The sequence below is a fragment of the Dermacentor albipictus genome, chromosome 4 (assembly GCF_038994185.2).
Source record: "Dermacentor albipictus isolate Rhodes 1998 colony chromosome 4, USDA_Dalb.pri_finalv2, whole genome shotgun sequence".
Lineage (NCBI taxonomy): Eukaryota > Metazoa > Arthropoda > Arachnida > Ixodida > Ixodidae > Dermacentor > Dermacentor albipictus.
Window position 1 is genome coordinate 31,427,039 of NC_091824.1, and position 19,810 is coordinate 31,446,848.

The 19,810-nt window shown below is 46.2% G+C and overlaps 1 protein-coding gene across 4 annotated transcripts in view; it reads right to left on the reverse strand.

Annotated features, from left to right (window-relative positions):
• Nucleotides 1-19,810, reverse strand: part of LOC135900146 (phospholipid-transporting ATPase ABCA3-like) — a 153,054-nt gene that overhangs the window by 5,799 nt on the left and 127,445 nt on the right. For 3 of the 4 annotated variants that reach the window (XM_065429589.1, XM_065429590.1, XM_065429591.2), the window contains exons 17-18: nt 15,653-16,270; nt 14,500-14,728 (exon numbers count right to left, since the gene is read on the reverse strand). In XM_065429589.1, coding sequence (XP_065285661.1) covers nt 14,500-14,728; nt 15,653-16,270 — 847 coding nt within the window. Of the gene's footprint in view, nt 1-14,499; nt 14,729-15,648; nt 16,271-19,810 lie in introns of those variants that run through there. The other variant, XM_065429592.1, reaches the window with a different exon arrangement.

Genomic DNA, 19,810 nt, shown 5'->3' on the forward strand with positions numbered 1-19,810 from the left:
AAAAGTGCATGTAGTACTCTCTGATGTTATAAGGAAGGTTCCTTGCAGTTAACGTATAAACTTCTGACAAGCAATGCTCTGTAGGCACCGCTAGCCATTGTGAATTGGATAAAGTCGTTTAATGTAAGTTTGCCTAGCTGCACCATAAACTACACTACTGTAGCACAGAACACTACGCACAAGCGACCGGTACATACGTAATAGGCATGTTCAGTCAGATCTCCAGTGCTTGCGCTGTAATACTGTGAGAATATTTAGTGTGTTATTTGCCTTGATTTTTGTTTTCTTAATGCGGGCCAGGAAGTTCAGCATTTTGTCAAAAGTTACTCCTAAACATTTATAGTCTTCTTTGACCAGCAGCGTTGTACCATCGAATGTCAGAACTGGATTGCAGTGCACTCCTCGCTTTTGGGAGGACAGAACTAACAGTTTTGTATGTTAAAAAAACAGAAATAATTTTTGTCAGCCCATTGTGGGAGAATATTTATCGTTATCTGTAGTTGTCTTTCGCAGGTGGGTTGATCTTAAGCTTTTTCAAGCCGCTTGCAAATCGTCGAAATATATTGACTGCATAATAGAGGATGGAATGACTTTATCAATGGAGTTCATTTGAACTATGAAGAGTGTGGTGCACAGAATGCAACCTCTTGGAACGCCACTTTCTTGTGTAAATGTGCGCAAAAGTATTGTGTCGAGACGCACCTTAAATGTTCTATTAGACATGAAATCAGACAGTTTAACATTCTGCCACGAATTCCCAGGTCATCCAGGTCTCTCAAAATTCCATATCGTCAAGTGGTATTGTAGACTTTTTCTAAATCGAAGAAAACTGCGAGACAGTGTTGTTTGTGTACAACCGCGTCACGTATTTCATGTTCTAGTCGCACGAGATGATTAGTGGTGGTGCAGTGCTTTTTGTGTCCATAATGGTGCATATCTATTAGGCTTCTTGCTCCAAGGATGAATGCGAGTCTTCTGTTTATTATGCTATCGTGTGATTTCGCTACACAACTTGTTAGGGGAATGGGGGTGTAGCTGCTTGGGGATGTTGCGGTGTCCCCAGATTTTAGAAAACGCACTACTACTGCATTTTTGCAATCTGTAGGCCTTATCCCAGACTCCCGTATCTTGTTGAAAATTTAAGATGTGCCTCTACCGATGCCTGAGATAAGTGTGCCTGCATTGAGTGGTAGGTACGGTCAAGACCTGTTAGCACTTTTTTACCGGCAGAAAGAACTCTATTCAATCCCTGTATTGTGAGGATGTTATACAATTCATTCGAAGCGCCAGTGATGGTTAATCTGTTTCTCCGCAGACTATTTATATTCTAAGAATCTATTTGAGTAGTTTGCTGAGATGGAGGCTTTGTTAAAGTGTTCACCTAATCAGCTGGCCTGGCCCTGCAGTGCTTGTGTCCTTAGACAAGTAAGTAGTGGTATTGTGTATGAGTACTGTCATTGAAATTTCCTCCCCTGGTCCCACATTCGTTTTGATGCGACCGCACTAAATTGAAGATATGTATTTTTGCTATGATGATTTCTGCGCCTTATTTCTAATAAATCGCGCTTTGGCTTCGGCCCGTTTGAAGTTTAGAAGGTTAATATACGCGGGGTACCTCAGTATCATTGCCCAGGTATTATTTTGTTCTTTTTGAGATTCAGTACATTTGGTTGTCCACCAAGGATTTAGCTTTTTTTCGCACAATACAGGATGACTGATGTCTCTGAGATTATGACCTCAATCAATTTTTCTTAAGTTCGTGATGGCTTAATTATGGCGAAAAGACAACTTCCAGTTTCGCATTCTCCATAAAAACCAGCCAGCCAGCGAGCTGTAATGTCCACCGGCATGACCATGTGACTAAGGTTGGTGGTGATAATAGTTTGAGAACTGAGACCAATGATCACTACCTTGTGACGTGTGTAGGGTTTCCAGTTTAAGATCATTAAAAAGAGATGGTGAGCAATAAGCTAAATGTAAGCAACTGAAAGTGCGGGAAGTCAGTGAAAAGTAGGCCCGTGCACCTGAGTTTAAAAGGTGAATATCATTAGACAGAATAACATCTTCAACGAGTTACCCACTTTGGTCAGCTTTGACACTACCCTAAAGAGTACAACGAGTATTAAAATTTCCTACTAAGACTAATGACTCCTGCATTTGATGCGTTAAATTTTCTAAATGGTTAGTAGTAAAATGGGTGTGGGCTGGAATTTACAGTGAATAAATGGTGATGGTTTTGTGAGACAGAATGATGACGGCTACGGCCTCTAAATAGTATTCAAATGAACATTTCGGGTAGGAGTGCCACCTTGCGCGACTATGGCGACTCGTCCTGGCAGACGGCTAGAGTGTTGGCGGCCCCTTCAGACAACGGCAAAACCTTTAAGGATTTGACTGTTCTTGGGCTTTAGGTTTCTTTCTTGAAGGCAGAACGCCACTGGCGACAACCTATTTATTATGTCTTTTATGTCACATAAATTATGTATCAGATCTATACAGTTCCAATGGATGACGAGAGCCGTTGTAAAGCAAATAAAACTGTTTACTTATATGTGTGTGGGCTAGAACGCCATAGGTTACGTGGAATGAAAGGATAGCCAGTCTAATCGAGGACGGCAATAGTTCTGGTTACCTGGCCCTTTCTTTGCGCCGTTACAAGTTTGTCTTTTTTAGTGCACTCTAGGGAGCGCTGTTCCTTCGGCATCGACGAAGTCGTGGTTTTTGGGCCGACCTCTACAGTTTTCTCCGAGGCGCTGGAGGACCGAACACTAGCCCTTGAGACGCGCGTCTCAGGCCTCGAAGTTCGTTTTAAATTTTGGGCTCTGCTACACAACCGTCTGTGGGCCCGCTTTGTATGATGATGGCGAAGCACTGGCTGCTGCCAGCAAGGGGGCGGATGGAGGTGCTACGGGGCCACTGGCTGTGACCCCTGTAGACCCCTGGAACCGACGTGGTGCTGCCCCCTGCAGCGCCACACTGACATAGCTCGTTCGATGTGAGTGAGAGAATTTCTTCCTTACTTCATGGAAAGAGATTTTATTTTCCCGTGAGTGCAAGTATTTCTATTTCCTCCAGAAAGGACAAGATCGCGAATAAGCAGCGTGATCTCCTTTGCAGTTTGCGTAATGCGGAGGAGCATTACAGTTGTCCGAGGGGTGGTCATTGGCATTACATTTTGCGCATGTTGCCTTACCTCTACGTGATTGTGACGCATACCCTAACGTTTGGCACTTGAAGCACCATCTTGGGTTCGGAATGTATGGCCTAACGTTGTTCTTTGCATAACGTGCTTCGAGTGAAGTGGGAGAGTGCTGGGGCGAAAAGTAAGAATCATATGTTTGGTTGGGATTTGTTCATTGTTTGTTCTAATTGTTATTCTCTGGACTTTACGTTTTGTTCCTTGAAACTCTCGAGGAGTACTTCGTCGCTTATGGTAACGAGTTTTTCTGAGATCACGCCCCTGCTTGTATTTAGTGATCGGTGGGGTGAGATCTTCACTTTCATGACACCAATGCTGGTGAGATCGTAGTTCTTTTGCATTTTTTCTTTCTCTTTAAGTTCGAGGAGAATACCAACATGTCATTTTAGCTTTGTAGTCTTCTATGATTTTTTCGTTGAGGCATTTTGCCACGAATAAAGGGGGGAGCTGTCGCATTGGGTTGGTTCCTTCGCTGTGTAAGACACGACAACGTATGAATGTACCTGGATTTACCCGAAATCTGAATTCGAAAGGTACTTTGATGCAACCTTTTTTTTGGAAGCCGATCTGGAATGCAGGGGAAAGCTCCTGCTATACCTAGTGTCAAAATTCGGTGGCGGTGGTATCCACCCACCCCCGAGCCCAACATGGGGACGCTGTAGGTTCCGTGAAATCTGCAGACCCCATCTACGCACCGCTCTATAACCCAATGGACATACCCAAGATTAATAATAATAATATTTGGGGTTTTACGTGCCAAAACCACTTTCTGATTATGAGGCACGCCGTAGTGGAGGACTCCGGAAATTTTGACCACCTGGGGTTCTTTAACGTGCACCTAAATCTAAGTACACGGGTGTTTTCGCATTTCGCCCCCATCGAAATGCGGCCGCCGTGGCCGGGATTCGATCCCGCGGCCTCGTGCTCAGCAGCCCAACACCATAGCCACTGAGCAACCACGGCGGGTATACCCAAGATTGGATACAATACACACGGTAAACCGTTGCCGCCAGAAAATTCGGAAGTAAGAAGAACTGAAAAGAAGACAGAAAAAAAGAAACAGCGAGAGGGAAAGCAAAAGGCTGTAGACAGAGACAGGAAAAGGCGACTGCAGGTTTCCTCCAGGTAGGTCAGTATGGAGGTGCCGTCTATGAGAAGCACAGGCCAAAGAGGTGTGTTGCCTCCGCCGGCGGGGCCTTATTAAAGGTCCGAGCACTCGGCATTAGCTCAACCTCCAGCATCCTGCTTTCCCCAGGCATGGCTAAGTTACACACGGCTACAAGGGGTAGGGTCGAACCCTAATGAGCTCGGGTACGTTGTGTCGCAGCATACCAAATGCCTGCTGACGAAAACGCCCCTGTGGGGCAATTCTTGGAACGTATGGATGTCATAACTAAGCGCAATATGGGGCTATGGTATAATGACGATGGTGTGACCATGGAATCAGGACGCTGGAGTTACGACGGTAGCATGACGGTAGGACCCTGACGACCATGGTATTACGACGATGTCCAGACGGTGGTGTGACGACAATGTGGTGCCGATGCTGCAGTGATGCCTATGCTAAATCGATTACAATGGTATGGCGACATATAGTTGACCAAGGTGGAATCAGGACGACGGCGTCGCGAGAATGAGTTGACGTTGATAAAAGTGACGCTGATGGAACGACCACGATGGCATGATGGCACTTTGTAAGAACGATGCGATGTCGTCGATGGCATGACGACGATTAAATGATGACGTAGGTGTTAGGATGACGGCTCGAATCTGGCGTGGTAACGACGATACGACAATGCTGTCACAGCAGTAGAACGAAAAATGCCAGAAAGTTGACATTACAACGAAAGAACGATCACCATGCAATAAGGCAATGAATGCGATGTTGGTGTTGGATCTCACGTGTGTGCTCACGCGCATCACCTGCCGCCACGGACAGTCTTATTTTCACAATGTCTTGTGTCTACTTGCACTTTGCCTAGTAGCCCCCAAATAGGACACCTTAATTGGCATTAAACTTGGCGTTTGCCTTATGTCAGGTGACTTTTCTAGCTGCATTATCTCCGCGATGAGCCCATATCTTCTGGAGGTAAAGAAAAATGAGATGTCTTTGCTCATGACTTTGCGCTTTGGCTCCTAATTATCATATAAAGTAACCTAAGCTTTCCAGAGTGCCTTCTTTCGCCGTATGTTCATATTGAAACAATTTGCAGCTCTATTTATTTATGTTATTTCATTTGCATTTTTATGGAACTTCAAGCACTTTCCGGCAGTTGTGTATATATATGTACAGACACACAGACACAGAGATATAATTCCCGCACATATGATTGTATCAATGTCTATTGTATGTACCCGTTTTCCTGCCATTCGGGGTCCACTGGGTAGTTCGTGGTCGAACAGGCACTGCACTGGGCTGCTGTGCTATGGGAACCGGTTCGAAAACAACCATCAGGCTGACTTAAGCCGCCGAGTATGTGCCAATGTGTGCATATGTGTCGCGCTTCAACGAGCTTTTCATGCCGACATGGGTGACTGCAAGATGCGGGACTGGCTGGGTACGGCTGTTAGAAGAAACTCTTTCACGCCAACATGCAGCACAGGATAATGGCCAGTTGGTCTGACTTCGTATTAAATGGAACCTCTTTGTCGCCAACGTGGGTCGCTGGGTACGTGCCATTAGGTGTGTGCCGCTCTTCAATGAACGTCTTTGACGCTGACTTGCGTAACTAACATGTGCGAATGGGAACGGGCCGCATGACAATGATGAAAAAAAAAAAACACCGCATCTTCCAGTCCGTGAAGATGGCCGAACAGCAAAGCTGTGTTGTTACACTGAGTGTTACACCTTGCAAGTCAAACTTCGTAAGCAGTCTGTTCAGGTGTTTTGTTTCGCCATTCTTTCCCCTCATTTTCCCTTTTGCCTGCTTCGCGTGGTGAGCATGCTTGAGGAGTGCGCCGATGTGTTTCCACGTCTCGTCCGCGCCGTTCGGGGTCGGCCTCCCGGCGCTGCCGATGTATTTCCGCGTCTCGGGCGCGCACTTTGGGATCCGGCGCTATCGTTTAAACTCGGCAACTCTTGCGGACAGCTCGGAGTCGGCCCTACCACGACGAGACCGTTCACGAGCCGACTCTCACTGACGCTCGCGGTACGCAACTTCTTTATCAGGAGTACGCACTACTGGTGGTGTTTCCATTGTTGTAGCTGAGATGGAATGTGCCGAACCCCTAATCCAAAGCTCTGTTTATTGGGCTCAAGGCCCACCACTGGAGGTGCGCGCACTGCAATCATTGGATTGGTTTGACGATTGACGTGGATGCCGGCACTTGCACCAGAAAGAAGTGTCGGCAGCCACGCGCTCCTAGTATCGCGTTTCAATCGCTGCGCGCCGTTGGTTGGCCACAAACCGCCAGCATAACACTTGTTCCTTCCGTGGCAGGGTGGCATCAATGGTCGATAAATTCTATGCCGATCTGGCTCGATCGCCGAAAGTGCACCGTGTGACCACCGCATAAGATTAGCGTATAAGAAAGCATTCTTACAGGTGGAATGGGGTCACTCCAACCCTGTTCCCCTGTTGAACTCTTCTTTTCTACTCCCGCTAGGACATGTGGCCCCCTTTTTACCGAAGTCTGACAATGATGGCACAGGGTCCGCATAATACGCTCTGCTGTAAAAGTTCCCCTATATTGCTGAATTTCCTAAAGTTTCTCTAAATGCTGACCGGAATCAAACCCCTGTGATAAGGTTCCTCAAAAACAGGAACCGGAAGATTTACCAGAATGCGCTACAAATGCACTGGATATGTGCAGATTTACAATGAACGTTTTTCAAGCCAACGTTTTGTCAAGCTGCGCAATTATTGCTCTAGGCATGTGCTGCTCCTCAGTGAACCTCTCGCCGACTTGTCATCAAAGTTCAATGAGTATGTGCCATGATGTGTGCAGCAAGTGAGGGACCAATCCTCAGCGTTAGTTGGCAACGGCGTGCCACGCTTCTCGTCTCAGAAGCCAAGTGCGGACTTCTCAGCAGCGCCACCAAATGGCGGAGCGTGTCAAGAAGCCTGGGGTGCCTCGATGCCACGCTTCTCCCTATAGGGTGATGACACATCTTGTTTCGCCGCCATGTTCATCTGGTTTCGCCGCCAGGACGTAAATACGCGCTACAACGGATCGCAGATTTAGACTCTGCGCTCACTAACAGTGCAAGTTTTTTTTTATTTTTACAGTTTTTACAATGACGTGCATTGTAATATTTACATCTCACCTTAGAAACGGAGGTTGAATGCTCACCGTGAAACAGTACTAGGATAAGTTTGGAGCCCAGCAGATAACGAGTTTTTACCGCGCTATTGCTTACACTAACAATTTTGTTTCAAGGATAACGTTGACGTATTTGGTGTGCACTGAATGTTCTAGAGGTTTTTCTTCAAAAAGACTGATGCAACATTTGACCGTAAAACTGCAGTTGCGTAGTGCCGTGAAAAGATATAGGTAAGAACAAGGTAAATCAATACGGCAGCGTTACCTATAACTGAAGGTACTGTATTAATCAAGATACAAATCGTGCGTGTGAAAGACAATAATGCACGGGGTCGGAAACAACCTTAAATTCGCAGAGGCACACTATCCCAGTGCCAGAAAGCAAGCCCGAGTTCGTGGTTTCGATCACGGCCGTGGCTGCCGAACTTCAAACAGGGCGAATTGGGCAAACGCTCGTGTACTTAGGTGCACGTTAAAGAACGCCAGGTGGCGGAAATTATTTTAAAGTTGCTCAAAATGTATAACAATCAGATCGTGGTTTTGGCTCGTAAAACCGCCGAATTTATTGTGTTTAATAAGTGAAAAGCAAAAGCATTATACACATATATAGTGTTTAAATGTTTCACTGAATGACACATTTGCCTTAGTTCTGTTATGCAATGACTCATGATAAGCATAGCAATTTGCGAAAAAGAAACTTAGTGGCACATCAGATTAAATAATTAAGAGAAAATGAGACATCCACCCAATCGTAGCAATTGCTACAAAAGAGACCTATACGGCTTTTCCGAAAGGAAAGTCTCGCAGTTGCAAAAAAAAATCTGTCCTCGTCCGGGACTAGAACCCAGGGCCACCGCCTTTCCGGGGCAACCATCTACCATCTGAGATAACCTAGAGGCTTGCAGATGGCAGGGCAAAGTCGAATTTGTCAAAAACTCGAAGCAAAGGCAAGAGTTTGACGTAAAAAGCTCTGCGGAAACCCGCAATGTGGAAAGAAGTAATTAAGGCAAAATGATACACCCACCCAGTCGTAGCAATTGCTACAAATGGAACCCATACGGGTTCCTCGAAAGCAAAGCCTGCGGGTTTCCGCAGAACTATTACGCAAACTTTTGCCTTCGCTTCGAGTTTTTGACAAATTCGACTTTTGCCTGCCATCTGCTAGCTGCCTGGTCAGTTCATATGGTACGGCAGCTGCCCCGGAAACGCAGTGGTCCCGAGTTCGAGTCCCAGACCAGGACTTCTTCAACTGCGAGGCTTTTCTATGGAGGAACTCGCATGGGTTTCTTTTGTAGAAATTGCTACAATTGGGTGGGTGTCTTATTTTCCCTTAATTACTTCTCTGCACCTTGTGCCTTTCAGCAGAAATATTACGTCAATATGAGCAAATATATAAAATATACGGGGTAATAATTTTCCCCAGATAATAATTTTTCCAGAATCGTTAAAAATCGCCTGTTGCAAATAGTTCTAGTCATTGAGGTGAAATGCTCGGATAGACGGACCGAACTTGCACGATAAGTCAAACTACACATTGAACTAATAAAAAAGACACTGATTCACTCAATTAATTATCTTGAGGGTCATATTGCAATTTACAAATTGTAGCTGGTTAGATTGCAAGGCAGACCCAATTGGAATGAATTTCCAGAATCACACCAGATTCGAGATGTGCGCTATCAAACGCGCCATAAAAATGCCCTATTGTTACACTTGATTATTTAACAATATGCTATTTTATGCCCTCAAGCACAAAAGTAACTGGAACGCCCATTTATTTCGTACCACACTCTGGGTAGTACTTGGACACTGCTGTCATCCAGCAAATCCATTTCCAGTGGGTACGCCTTGCAATCTCACCGGCTACAATTCGTAAATTGCGATATGCGCCGTAGATTAATTATAATGAAGTTAATTAGATAACTTTTGATAATTCTTGAACACGGCTTTTCATTACTCATGCTATTATTGTCTGCCTCTTCGAAGGATTCAGCTCAATGGCAATATAAGCAGGTTATAGCCCTCAGGCTATCATTAAAAATATCGCAAAATTTAAAAATGGTCACCCCGTATAGCTATAGAGCATTAACAAAGAAAAGCTCAAGTCTTCTGTATATGCCCATTATAAACATTAAAACAGATGAGTTCAAGTTTACACCTGCGGCGGTGTTACTTCCACATTCCATCACACTCGTTACATCTGGTTGGTACAATCAGGGCAAGTCTAAGTGCTTAGCGGCAACCGGATAATACTTCCCAAGAACATTTTTCTGACATTCGGATGCTCACTGCATGGGGCTGTTAGAAATGACACATTGAGTTTTAACACGCTGCTCATCACGTTAATTAAATTATTTAGACTGCAAACACCTAGCGCATCAGAAAATTTCCTGAAGACCGTTTGACACGAAGACACAAACTTAAACAACATGGCCTAGATGAACGAGGTCCTAGGTTCTTTGCTTATTTATAGGTCACGGGAGAATACAAGACATGGGTCTCGCTTTACCGCTGAGATTGTACACAAAGGTGCGCAGCAAACGGGCATGGCGGAGTAGTTTTAGCAATAAAATTGTCAAGCACCTTTCCTCGCACGTTGAAATCCCAAAAAATGAGCTTAAAGAACACGTGCGCAGCATCGTTGAAATGACAACCAGCTGCAATACGAGCGCGCCGCACTGAATAAAGCATGCACCTGTACGGCCACTTCAACAGCTCCGACCCAATATGGTGGAGGTACGGCATGGGCATGGTCAAAGGGTGTCACCACCCTCAACGGCGGGAAGTTGGCGGTGACATCGAGGCAGCCCATAGAGGGAGGAAAACTGAGGAGAGGCCCTACCCCGTCCGCGCGCTAGGAGAAAAGTGCGGAGGAAATGGAATAATAGGTTCTTCTTTCTTTTGGTGATTATTTCATTTATTTTGCTGTGGCGGCCATGCTTTCAGGCCACGATGGTGGCTTTCTTATGGTTCTGTGCGCTCACACGTGTTGCACCGTAGGTTTCGTACCATGGCAAAGGCACTGAGTGGGCAGGTTTGCGTTAGGCTCCATGTTTTGTTGCGCTGTGTTATCTGGACCGTGCTCTCCCGGATGTTGTTGTGGCCAGGTGGGACAGGAGGAACTCAGGATCGTGAAATGAACGGGCATGCAACGCTGCACGTCATGTACCGCGCCACAACAATGGTAACGAACGAAGGAATACTCGCGGGAAATTTTGCCCTCTTCGGCGGAATCATGCTAACGTGCCATCGCAGGCCGAAACCGATGGGTTTCGGAATCTGTATAATGAATGCCTCGCAGGTCAGTGATTCCTGCTTTTGACAGCGCATAGTGCATTTGCGGCATGTAGAACGTTCGTTATGCAAGAATGCATAGTCATGGTTTTAGAACATTCGTGTTCAGTAACAACTTGCTTAGGTTCATGGCACACCTTCACAGATGTACCACAATAAATGTGCTATCAGCACATGTATTGCGTTACGCAGCTAAATACGCAGCGTTACGCAGAAGATGTGCATTTTTCTGCCCTCGGCACCGTGCGCCAGCCAGTCGACGCTTCATCTGGGAAGAAGGGAAAGAAGCGGCTGCATTGACTTCAGGAACGAGTCCTCCCTACCGCAGGCGTAGCTTATCTGTTCGCGCGAGAAGCGCAGGGAAGTGATAGGTTAGCGGATGCGCTGCAAGAGTGAGCAAGGCTCCACAGAATGTACGCCCGCGAACACATCAAACGGCTATTCCGTGGTCGCACGTAGGTCGGCTCTACGCGCGTACTGTTCTGCACCGTGCTCCGGCTATCGCAAAACTTTGGTTCCATGAAGCTTCACTTACCGTGCAAATAAGGCACCTCAGAGCGCAGTCAATGAATATAAACGCGGAGTCGGAAATGACATTCTGCCTCCTCGCCGGCACGCTGTCGTAGTGATGCGTGGCCACCCGAATTTTTTTCAATAAAGCATGATGATTATTCAAGCCACAGCGATAATATCTGTTTGTCCTCATAAGCTCCAAATGGATCGCAAATGTATCGGTGTGTCGTTGGTGTCTCCAGTGCGTTCTTGCAGTGCATGAGAATGTGTACATTTTTTTCTTATCGCCAAACGTCTAGTTCGCAAGACCACCTGAGAGCCCCAGGAAGCCCAAGCGGAGTAAAGCAAGCAGAAGGCAGCGATAAAGGTGGCCTTCTTTAAAAACATGCAAGGACTGGGCAGCGACCGGCACCTGTGGCTGATGAGAACAGTTCAGTTGGCTGGCCTTACAAAACATGTTTATTTTCATAAAAGCCGCTAAAAGCAGGCGATTCCACCTAACGGCCTAATTTGCGAAGTTCATGATGAACTTCTTTCAACATGATTTTGGCAACGGTACTGCAATGAGAGATCGCTATTGCATCCTTTCGTTTGGCATTGCTACGGAGCGTGCGCGTCCGAGTAGCGAGGTTTTGCGCAGCGGCGTGGTTTCTCGAGGAATGTAAACAAGAGACGAGAGCTGGCCCGATAAAATGGCGGAACAACGCCAACTTCCGGCTTCACTTAGCTTCACAAAGAGTGACGTCAGGGCCTCTCCTCAGTTTTCCTTCCTCCATGAGCCAGCCTAAGAAGCCCGAGAGGAGCCATGTTGCCGCATTGGATGCCACACGCAGGCTTCGCTGCGCCGACGCTAGATTTCCTTTTATTTACTTTCAGATTAAAGGCCCGAAGGCATTACATAAGGGTACAAGGTGTAATATACAATTAACCAAAAACTCAAAGAGAAGAAAAGAAAACGCAGTACAGAAGGTAAACAATCCAAGAGCAATGACAATATTATAAAGCGGGACATAAAAGCAGTCTAAAACGGCACAGGACGAGTATATTCAGTTAGATTGCCACATGTGATTGTTTAGCGTATTGCGGAAAGTATTTCGGTTACTGCACATGGCTATAATAATAGGTAGGTTGTTCCATAGAGTTGTTCCATTGGGGAAGAATGAGTTATTTATGGCTGAACTTCGGCCGTTGATTGGTGCTATAGGGTGGCTGTGATTTTTGCGAGATGGACGTGTAAATTGGGGGTGATTGAAAAAAACCACAGATAAGGCACGTTCGGGAAACGATACGACGAGATTCAAGTGATGGCAGATTCAGCGATTCTTTCAGTACGGTGATGCTGGTGTCGTTTGAGTACTGGGAGCATATAAAATGCGAGTGGCGTGGTTTTGAATCCTTTCTAAATCGCTAGTAAGATAAGTTTGTGAGGGGCGCCAAATTGAACAAGCATACTCGAGTTTCCGTCGCACGAAGCTTTGATAAGTTAGCTTTTTTATGTCCGTTGATGCTAATTAGTTGCGGCGAATGTGTCCAAGTGTGCGCGAGGCTTCTGCGCAGATGGATTGAATATGGGTTGACCATAATAGCGACGGTGACATATGCACTCCGATATATTTGTATGACGATGTACGGTAAACCATTGTCGCCGAGTGTTCTTACGAAAGCGCGAAAGAGAAGTCTGCGGCAGTACACGTTTCATGCATAAATCGTTTCGAGAACGGCAATACGTTGGCGGCTATATTGATTCAATGCTAAACGTATTAGCGTCGAAAGTCGTCGTGAGATATCAGAACCACCTCTCTTTTACTTCATTTATTAGTATATTTGATATTTTAGTAATGAGAGAGTCCCCTTTAGGTACTTCACCCAAACAGAATAGCTGCAGTTTGGCGCTCTATAGAAGGATAGTGTTTATATAATGGTATGTGCTTTAGTGTGTTACAATATATCACGACATAAAACATATATACATATATTGTCGGCTCTTATGTATCTGTAAAACAAGCACTTACTTAATTTGCGTAACGTATTACATTCGACGGCTTCCTTGGTTTTCCTAATTATCCTTTCATACGCCGCGCTGGGCCAAATGTGTATGTGCCCATTGTTAGCCAAGTGACCAAAACGAATTTGGGCCACTGTATATGACATAAATCGACACAGAATGCTTAAACATACTGGAATCACTTCCTTCATTACATGACAGGAGAGGGTAGCAAAATGTATGGCAGGAGCTAAGAGGAGGCTATAGGGGGCTAAGAGCCGGCGATAAGGCTAGGAGAGTGCAGCGTGCGAGTGGAGGGCGCGCCCCCATGTCTGGGAAGAACGTGCGGATATCGTTCGCTAGACTCCGCTTGAAAAAAAATTACTCTTGCATCTCGCATGCATGACTAAAGTATCATTATCACGAGCAGGATCATCTTCATCAGCCTATATTGATGTCCACTGCAGCACGAAGGCCTATTAGAATGACATCTGATTACCCTTGCCTTGCGCTAGTTGTTTTCAACAGTTGACATTAAGATGAATAATAGAGCTGGGCAGGTCATGTAAGGTGTAGGCTAGATAACCGGTGGATCATTAAAATTACGGAACGGGCGCCAAGGGAATAAAAAGATATTGAGTCCTTATTCACGCGTCGAGATCAAACCTCGCTTTGCAGTTGTCAGAGGGTAAGAGTAGCACAGAAATATACTGTGGTAGTAGCAAAATGGTTGGCTTCAGGTTGCGGCAAGGTTTTGCCTTGGTGTGTCGGCTGGTGCGCCCAGGAAGTTCACTGTTAATCACCGGATACCACGTAGATAAGCAACTGGGTCACACCAGAAATCTATCACTGACTTTGACACTTTTTGACGAAAGCCTGTGCCGAAAATTTATATTACACTAGTATTTCTCGTCATTGAACAAGCACTAAAGTAGTAGAAGTAGTACATGTTTGCTGCTATTTTTTCTACTGCTGCAGCAGTTGAAGCACTGCTGTATCTAGAGCAGCTAGCCGTAGCAGCCGCAGTATACAAGTAGCTGGTGTAGTAGTAGTAGTAGTGGTTGTAGTAGTAGTAGTAGTAGTAGTAGTAGTAGTAGTAGTAGTAGTAGTAGTAGTAGTAGTAGTAGTGGTAGTAGTAGTAGCAGGATTAGTAGTAGTAGTAGTAGGATCAGGTTATGCGGCTGATACTACTACTGCCGCTGCAATAGTTCTGGCGCTTTTCTATGTTCAGCAGTTGAAATTGTACCTTCAGTGTGGTGACAGCGATGTTGCGGCCCGGGAACAGGCTCTGCACGGTGTCGTTGACCTCTTGCTGCGCAGCGGCAACAGTCAGCCCACTCAAGCCATTAAGGGACATGGTGATTTCGTATCCTCGCTCTGCATCTGGGTACAGGTCTTGCTCGTGAAGCATAGGCCGCGCACGTCCCCGGTGCAGGAACAATACTCGAGAACCCACGGACTCGGCCTCCTCAATGCTGCGTACGCGAGGCACTGCATTTGCTGGCGATATACAGTAAGGTGCACCTGAAGACCAGCGAATTATAGCTCCTGAGGACCCGTAACCCGTATTGCTTCTGAAATGTAACTGCTCACTCGACGGAGATACCTGTCTATTCAAATGGTCCACTCCTTTCAAATCAGTGCAGGAGCGAGCTAAACGAGAAGAGCCTTGTGCAAAACAAACATACCATGGAAACACTATCTAATCCACCTCGAATTATTCGCTGACACACACTGCGGCATTTATGACACTGCCAGTTTCTCTATATGAACGGGAAAGACTCATATTACCTATGCAATTTTAGCTTTGGCGGGGAGATCATTACGATAGGAATCGAAAGGTTCAAAGCGCGCATGCTCTAAACACTTAGTCCCCGCAGACTTTGTTTTAAAAGCATATTAGTGTGCTTAGACCTGAAGATATGCTATAGTGGAAAAGTCATGCCAACAAAGCAAGAGCGACAAATATGACGTATTTGCGTGTAACGTCATATGTGGAAACAATGCTTCGTCACTTCTAATAGCCATTCAATGAGCTACAATTATAATATATATATATATTACGCTATCTCGCTACGTCGCATTGTCAACGAAATACGTCTGAGCCACTAACATAGAGGAGCAGAGCCAATTAAGCTTTTTTGCATGACAAATTTCCTATATTTCGCATTAAGATAACCGCACCTAGCCTACGTGGGTGCCAGTGCTCTACAGTTCTACAAACAGTTGTCAGCTCCTTCTCCGCCTGTGTAGTATGTCGACCCTAACGGGGCATAGGAACCAATAGCGATGGCTTGAATTGCACCTTGACCACATGACTTAGCGACAGCAGAATAGAAACTGGCCTTATAACACCTAATAGATAATGGGTCCCGGCCTGAACAGATAGAATCACTCACTCCTCGGTGGCCAGTAACACAGACATGTGCGTCTTCTTGACGAAGGTGATGATAGTGTGCCAGACACGGCGCCTGGCCACGGGGTCGAGTCCGTCAGTCGGCTTGTCTAGTAGCACGACCGGTGGCGCACCCACTAAGGCTAACGCGACAGCCAGCTTGGCACGTTCCCCACTGCTGTATACGGACACGTGGTGCTCGGACTGCTCGACAAGGTCCAGCATACGTAGCAGCTGTTCGACCACCACCGCAACAGCCTTCGGGGGTACGCGACGCATGCGGGCCATGTGACGCAGCAGCTGGCGGCCCGTCAGCCAACCCACGGCGTCGCGCTCTTCGGAGGCGTAGCCCAGCGCCCGGACGAACTCGCTCGAATGAGCGAAGAGGTCGGCGCCGAGAAGGTGAGCGTTGCCATCTGACACCGGAACTTGTGCAGTGAGGATACGCAACAGCAGCGACCGACCTGAGCCCGTGGGTCCTAACAGGGCGAGGCACTCACGCCGGTGCATGCACAGACTGATGTCATGAAGCGGCGCGTACGGGCCGGTCTCCTGGCGGACGTGGCTCACCACCAGCGTGTCAATGCAGGGCAGAGTCTTGTCCCTGAAGTGGCGAACTAGGCTGCGTGTGCGGAGAATTGCACAAAAGGGGATGATAAAATTCCTTTTAGATCATTGTACAACTTGAGAAACAGAAAAAAATCAGTGAAGAGAACGTAAGATCGGGGTAATAGCAAACTTGTACATGACATCAGTGTCTGGGTGGTAAATGAATTGACAAACATTAGTTAGATTCGATGAAACCAAGATGGCTCGCGTAGATAGTGTTGCTTTTCAATATACAGAACAATATTTATAGTTTTCGTTGCCTAAATTATCGTACTGTACATTGAGGTTGCTGTGCAGTCGACGTAACGGTTAGGGCAATTTCTTGAAAGTGACGTTCGTGATCCCTGGATAGCGAAAGAGAGGCCTTTATACTATAGGCGGATCGTTCCTAATACATATAGGGACCCATGACTGAGGCTGGCTAGACAAAATCTCTATATCACTAGTGCTTTTTGCACTAACAAGAATATCTCGAGCTAGACCGAGTCAACCCGCTCGCAGCAGAGTTCACATGCATTACATTCGAACTCTGTTGAGACAGGTCACCAGGCAATATTCGAAGTACACACCTCTCGTTTCACGCTGTGGCCTTTGAGATAATGGCATGCGCAAGCCACAGTCAAACTATGAAACGACCCACCCACTCGGATGCCAGGGAGGGCTCCTGTTTCCCTCGTGGAGTTACGCTTGGGCGAACTGAGGGAGGAAGCCAGGAAAGGGGGGGAGGGGGGCATTTCTTTCAAGGTCAATCTCCGATTCGGTGCACATTTGTACTGCTTCTGTATAGGAGGCTGCTTGGCGACATGTCAACTAAGTGAATCAACGGCGTCTTGGACCAGCGAAGGGGACAGACTAAGTTGCGAGCGAACAGAGTTGATTGATTGATTAGTAGTGTTTATTGGAGCAAGGGCCAGATGTGGCCAAAGAGCGCCAAGTCAACGATGAGTGCTTCTCAATGATATGTGAGTGTTATTTGCGAGGAGTAATAAAACACGGCTGTATAGTGGCCTAAAATATTCAATAAAAATGCAAAATATGCCTGTGGTGCAATGAAGATGTAAAAAGACCTAAAATTTATTCGCTCTAAAGTGCGTAAAATAAGAATATCTATATATTAAAAATGACAGTGATTGATCGTTTCTCCGATGACAATAGATGTTTCACGAGATAGGGGTGATCAGTAAAATATGTAGAATCTGTAGCACTAGTGCCTCAGCAAGGCCTTGAACGCAAGGGCTGGGAGACACGTGCTCTAGAAAATGGTTTCGTTGCAGCTACGACCTCCAGGTGGAGGCCGTGCTACAAGTAGCCTGGCCAAATCACTTGTAAGGTGTCAGTTTCAGTTAGAAAGTTTAGCACTGATTGAAAAGTAAAAAGGGGTTCAGAGTTGCTCTGTTACGCATGATTTCCCGCATCTTTGAGGCTGCGAAAGAAGCCATTTGCTTAGGATGGGCACGCATAATAAGGAAGTGAGACATGCTTATACCGCGTAACTTGTTTAAAGTTATATCACTTGCATTCATGAGAGCAAAAGGACCTTGAGAAGACAGTGTTTGTTACTTCAGAGGAATTATGTAATTTCAGAGTGATGCCATTTGACTTTGCAATGCCCCTGCTACCTTTGAACGCTTGATAGACTTCAAATGTTCTACTTGCTTGTGTCATCTCGACGACGTGATTTCTTTTTCTCCCCTTCCGAAAGCTACCTTAAGCGCCTTTCGGCTATCTTTGCTGTATTCTCTCACTCTTCTAAACTCTTCTAAACGCACTTTCTGACGTCTTGAGCTAAATATCCTCTGACATTTTGTCTACCATACTGGGGTGCAAATTGATCCAGATTAAGGCCTAGCTGTCCGTGAATTCCCAGGGCTCTAAGACTTCGAGTGACATGCGCAGATTCATGGGACTGTGTTCTTATTCCCGCATTTTATCAATTATTTTGCTAGGATCGCACGTCTTCTACCCTCTTACTCCAGGCGGACGGCTCATTTCGCTGAGGACCAGAGCAAATTGAAGCCTATTCTCAATTGATTGCCCCACTCGTCACTATGCCTTTACTAACCCAAATCGACCCGTCTGCACAAACTCAAGTCCCTACAAAGGTCAGTAGTTACGAAATAGGCCGATCCTCGCCTAAGCACCGAATGACCAACAGTTAGTCACTGCTCATACCAGTCGCCTTCTATCAACACCTCAGCGGAATTACTTCATCATGGAACGCCATTGTTTAGGACCTCATCTGGGCCAGAACGAAACCTCGCACTCTGCCGGCTATCCTGCCATAAAGAAACAACAAGGCGCCTTGCCCACTGGCAATTATGGCTACAGGAGTACACCTTCTCCATCACCACCAAACGTGACCGCTTGCATCAGCACGCAAATTGGTTATCACGCCCTGCATTCTAGCCACTTGGCTTCACTGAAGATGAGAATGAACATAGAACACCTCCGCGCTTTTCTATAACGGCCTTTCCAAATATCGCAATAGAGCAGAGCCAGACGCTTCCTTTTCCCTTGATAGAACGCCTATCTGCCATCTCAAGTAACCCATCGCTTCATCTGTTTCTCATACGTGAGGACACTTTATATCGCCGTAATCAACACTCCTCTGACGGCGGTATCTTATTGGTATACTGGAATACCTCCCCTCTTTCATCTTTCCAGAATTTCACGGTGCCCCCACCGCCAGGCGCGTGAGTGTGTCTGGTACTTTTGATCGTCTGCGACGACATGTTTTATTTGGCCAGGCTTCTATACATACCCCCGATGTTTGTTGCGTGTTTCAAACTTCACTAACGCCTGAAGAAGCCCTCTGCTCCCAGCCTGTCGCCGTCACACCACTGATGTCTCTAGCGATCCATTTTGCTGCGTTGGACTAGGCTTGCTGGGACCTTTCCACACGTTGACCTCTTGTAACAAATGAATTGTTGTTGCCACAGATTAGGTCGCGTGACAAGCAATCAAGCAGACTATGTCGACAAGCTGCACTGCTTACTTTGCGCACTTTCCGCTCCACGAAAACTACTACACCACGGCGTTCCTCGTTATCTCATCACTGATTGCAGCCTCTGCCTTCTTTCGAAAATTGTGGACGAACGTCTGCGCTCGTGCTGGACTCGCAACAGTTTCACGACAGCGCATCATCCCAAATATAATAGATTTACGAAACGTCCAAAGGGTACCCTCACAGATATGCTTTACATGCATCTCATCACCTGGCCTGAGTCGCTGCATTACCTTTCGTTATATTAGCATATCACTCATCCCAACAAGACACTGCCGCCACCTCTTTCTTTTGCCATTTGTTTTGCCGCAACCCCCTCCAAAGTGTTGTAACGTTACTTTCTTCTGATGTAGTCTGGAGTACTGTGCACACACGTGACTCGATCCCTTTCCGATGTTGATATTCGTAATGTGCACTCTAGCCTTAGACCCTTCGTCTTACGCTGGATGCCTTTTCTAGAAGAGTTAATTGTTGGGCTAGTTCCTTTTTCATAATTTAACTAGTAACTTAAAGCGATAAAAACCACTTTCACAAGAGAGGTGTACAAAG